We start from the raw sequence: 3,368 nt of genomic DNA on the forward strand, positions 1-3,368 counted from the left end.
CGATCTTTCTGCAAAAGTAACGTTTATGTCTGTGAGGATTATTTCGATGTAAGTTCGCATAAAAGCAATACTATTTATAGAGCTCTTAACCCTGTGTGTTCGTTAGATTTAGGTTTCACCTTTGGTTCATTATGTGCAATTTTTGTTCATTTTATTTCACGGCTTTAAAAAGACAGGGAAAATTTTATGGAATGGAAAATTATGGGGGTTTAGAAAAGAATGAAAAAATATGTTGTTCCACATAAATTTGCGTGCCAAAAAGACAGAAAACGAAGTAGTGACGCTCCTCTACAAGCCGTAGTTTTGAAACGTAATAGACTTAACATGATGCTTTAGACGCTTTAGATGCAAGATTATATAACTGTATGCCACCTAATTAAGTTAAAAAACGCCTAAAATACCTATACTTTATCGTGTACATTACAGTAAAGTTACCCCATAATAGATTGTTTATAAATTTAAATTCAGAAGCCGGAAGATCAAGTCAAACAATCTCTTACATGGTCAGATTACGAGAAAGCTAATACCATAAAGTATCAGTCAAGTATCGTCAAACGCAGATGGCATAATAAATTATATTAATATTTTATCTACAACTATAATGATTATTATCATCAGAATCATTGTCATAGTTGTGTCTTGAAATTGCACATTTTATAAGGAGTTCCAGCGATGGTCTGCCATGTGATATTGAGAACACGATAATAATTATAAAAAGCACTAGTGCGGTAATAAACATCATTATCACATTTAAAGAGTGCCAAATCATAGTCGTTATATAAATTATATAAATAGACACGGTACCCGTATATTAATATTGATCTACTATACTATATTATTACAATCTTGATGTTTATATAGACTCAATCCAATGATAAATTCTGGCTTAAAAAATGTAAATTTGTTGCGATCAAAGCTATAGAAAAATGCAGATAACATTGTTCGGTGGTTTGCATATGTTCTTACCTGGACAATAATTTCTCCATTCTACCGTCATGCATCTAAGCTCCATCCAATTTTCACTAATGCCTTGGCTCTGAATAGCACGAAAATATCGTTTTATTGTTCTGTTATTCTATCGTTTAAAACTAAGATTTTTGCTGATTTCTTAATTGATTAAGTGTGAAATTGTTCATTCTTAATTCTTCAGCATGTGCATTTGGTACAAAAATTGTATTTCTGTTTCTGAGGTGAGTTTCTCAAAAACCATCTGAAGTTTTATGGATTCTTCACATTTACCTCTCAGCAATGACTCATCCAAAGGGCTAACATGCAAATCATTATATCAAAATGTTAGTTCTGTAGTTCGTTTTATCGAAAAGCTGTTTGAATTTTCAGTTTCTTTCAGACAGTGGACGAAATTAGTAACCGATGCTTCGTGTCGTATGAATCGCCAACTTAGAAGGGAAATGTGAAAACAGTAGGGGAAGAGAAGAATGATCCTTAAGGGAAGCGCGGTAGTTTATTTTATATGATGCTGCATGATTAAGAGTTTACAGCGGTTATTTCAGTGTAGTTCTTTCCGGTTTTTGCCCAAAGTGATTAACAGCGGACATTTCCAACAAATTTATTTTATTTATTTAGAGTCTCTCACCAACTTTAACCCACTTACAGTGTGAGGCCAACCAACAACAAAACAACACCACGTATAATACATTGAATATTTTGAAACCCCCACAGCGCTCAAAGCGCACAGGTGAAAAAAGATGCCTCAGTATCCCCCAACTCATTACAAGATCACATGATTCTTGGAACGAGTGAAAACTTCGACACGCTGGTTCTACACTTTGGAAGATAAAAGGTGTCAGTGTTTTGAGGTCATCGAGGGAAATCAATAAATCGAAATGCAACTTATCTGAAGTCTTATTATTTTCAACCCAAGATTGCCACATTTAATTTAATTGATCGAACAAAATTTCCCATTATTTTTGTGTTATAGTTGTCATCCCGAAAGTGGACTTTCCGAAGATATATTGAACATTTTTATGCATGTTCATTTTTAATTAACTCCGCAGCTTTTTCCCCGACCATCATTACGGGTGTACTCGTGTGGCCCGAAATAGAATCAGGAATTACTCCAGCGTCTACCACTCGTAAATTGCTGGTTCCATGAACTTTGAGTTCTGAACTCACTACGGAAGTTTTCGCGTCATTTCCCATTCTGGTGGTTCCCACCGCATGATGACCCTGAAAATAATTATTTTCATTCTCTTAATCTATTAGGAGTATTTTTAATTCTGTACAGTGTTGTACAGCCTGGAGTCATCGGAATATCTCGTAAACCGTCACTTTTTTGTTACCAAAGTAAAATCGGTTTTTTTTAATACACTTACGGCAATTGTAAGATATTGAATGCTGCAAATCCACCAATCTTTTGAAAGCTTTTCATAATCTGCGTCACAATCTGGAAGATCTAAAATGATGGGTTCGATTCCCAAACGTTGAAATGCTGTCGTGTTTTCTAAATTTCTAACAATTTCTACTGCTTTATACAACGTTTCTAAGTCGTCGGCATCAGAAAAATACTTCGGGTTAATCGAAGGAAAATCTCTGGGATCTGCTGATGCTAAAGTGATTTCTCCCACAGATTTCGGTTGCAATAATGTTAAAGGCACACTAATGTCCGTATATGTGTTCAAAACATCAAATACAGCCGTGTATGATGCATTTGTGTACCTTAAACGTTCTGATGTTTGATATTTAACATGCTTTTTCTATTTCCATGAAAACTTACAATTCTCCGTGGGTGGGGCCATTATTTGGAGGACCAGAAAGCATTACTTCGATATCCGCCGCCTCACTTGTGTTTCCGTTAACATTGTAGAATGTTTTGCTTGAAATGATTCGCCCATCGTAAGTGGCCGTTTTTTGTGATCCCATAATTCCAAATCTTCTAACATGGTATTGTTATAAAACGTATAGTTGGACCTGGAATAATTGATAATTAAGATTTCAACTCGCAACAAGATTTTTACACACCAGGCAAATTTTGGCTTTTAAAGGTTCTACTACATATTTTATGTTACACAGGCTTCACAAAAGCAAAAATCAAACCAATGAATTATGACAAGAAACGGTTCTTAAAATTTATTTTTGAAAAAGTCGATATTATGGATAAAAATCGCGGCGGTGCAAAAACTGTGAAAAATAAACCAATTTTTATAGACCTGAAAATGTAACGTGCTGTTGGATGAGCTCGTCACAATGTCATTCTTGTGCTGAAAATTCTACATTTCTATAATTTTGAGCCATCGGGTTTTCTTCCCCAATGCATAGCCACATACAGGTAAAAAACCGCTTAAATGAGATATGTTTTTCGACGTTTATTTAGAAACTGCAAGAACCTCTAACGTAGGAGACAATCTTAC

The 3,368-nt window shown here is 34.9% G+C and overlaps 1 protein-coding gene across 1 annotated transcript in view; it reads right to left on the reverse strand.

Annotated features, from left to right (window-relative positions):
- Positions 1 to 1,851: 1,851 nt before the first annotated feature.
- Positions 1,852 to 3,368, reverse strand: part of LOC109536684 — a gene marked incomplete in the record, with an annotated part of 14,986 nt that continues 13,469 nt past the window's right edge. Inside the window, 3 exon segments of the mRNA XM_048664310.1 lie at positions 1,852 to 2,187; positions 2,334 to 2,714; positions 2,802 to 2,928. Coding sequence (XP_048520267.1) covers positions 1,984 to 2,187; positions 2,334 to 2,714; positions 2,802 to 2,928 — 712 coding nt within the window.

Source organism: Dendroctonus ponderosae, unplaced genomic scaffold (genome assembly GCF_020466585.1).
Source record: "Dendroctonus ponderosae isolate FM_Combo_2020 unplaced genomic scaffold, Dpon_F_20191213v2 Dpon_F_20191213_2, whole genome shotgun sequence".
In the NCBI taxonomy this organism is placed as follows: Eukaryota; Metazoa; Arthropoda; class Insecta; order Coleoptera; family Curculionidae; genus Dendroctonus; species Dendroctonus ponderosae.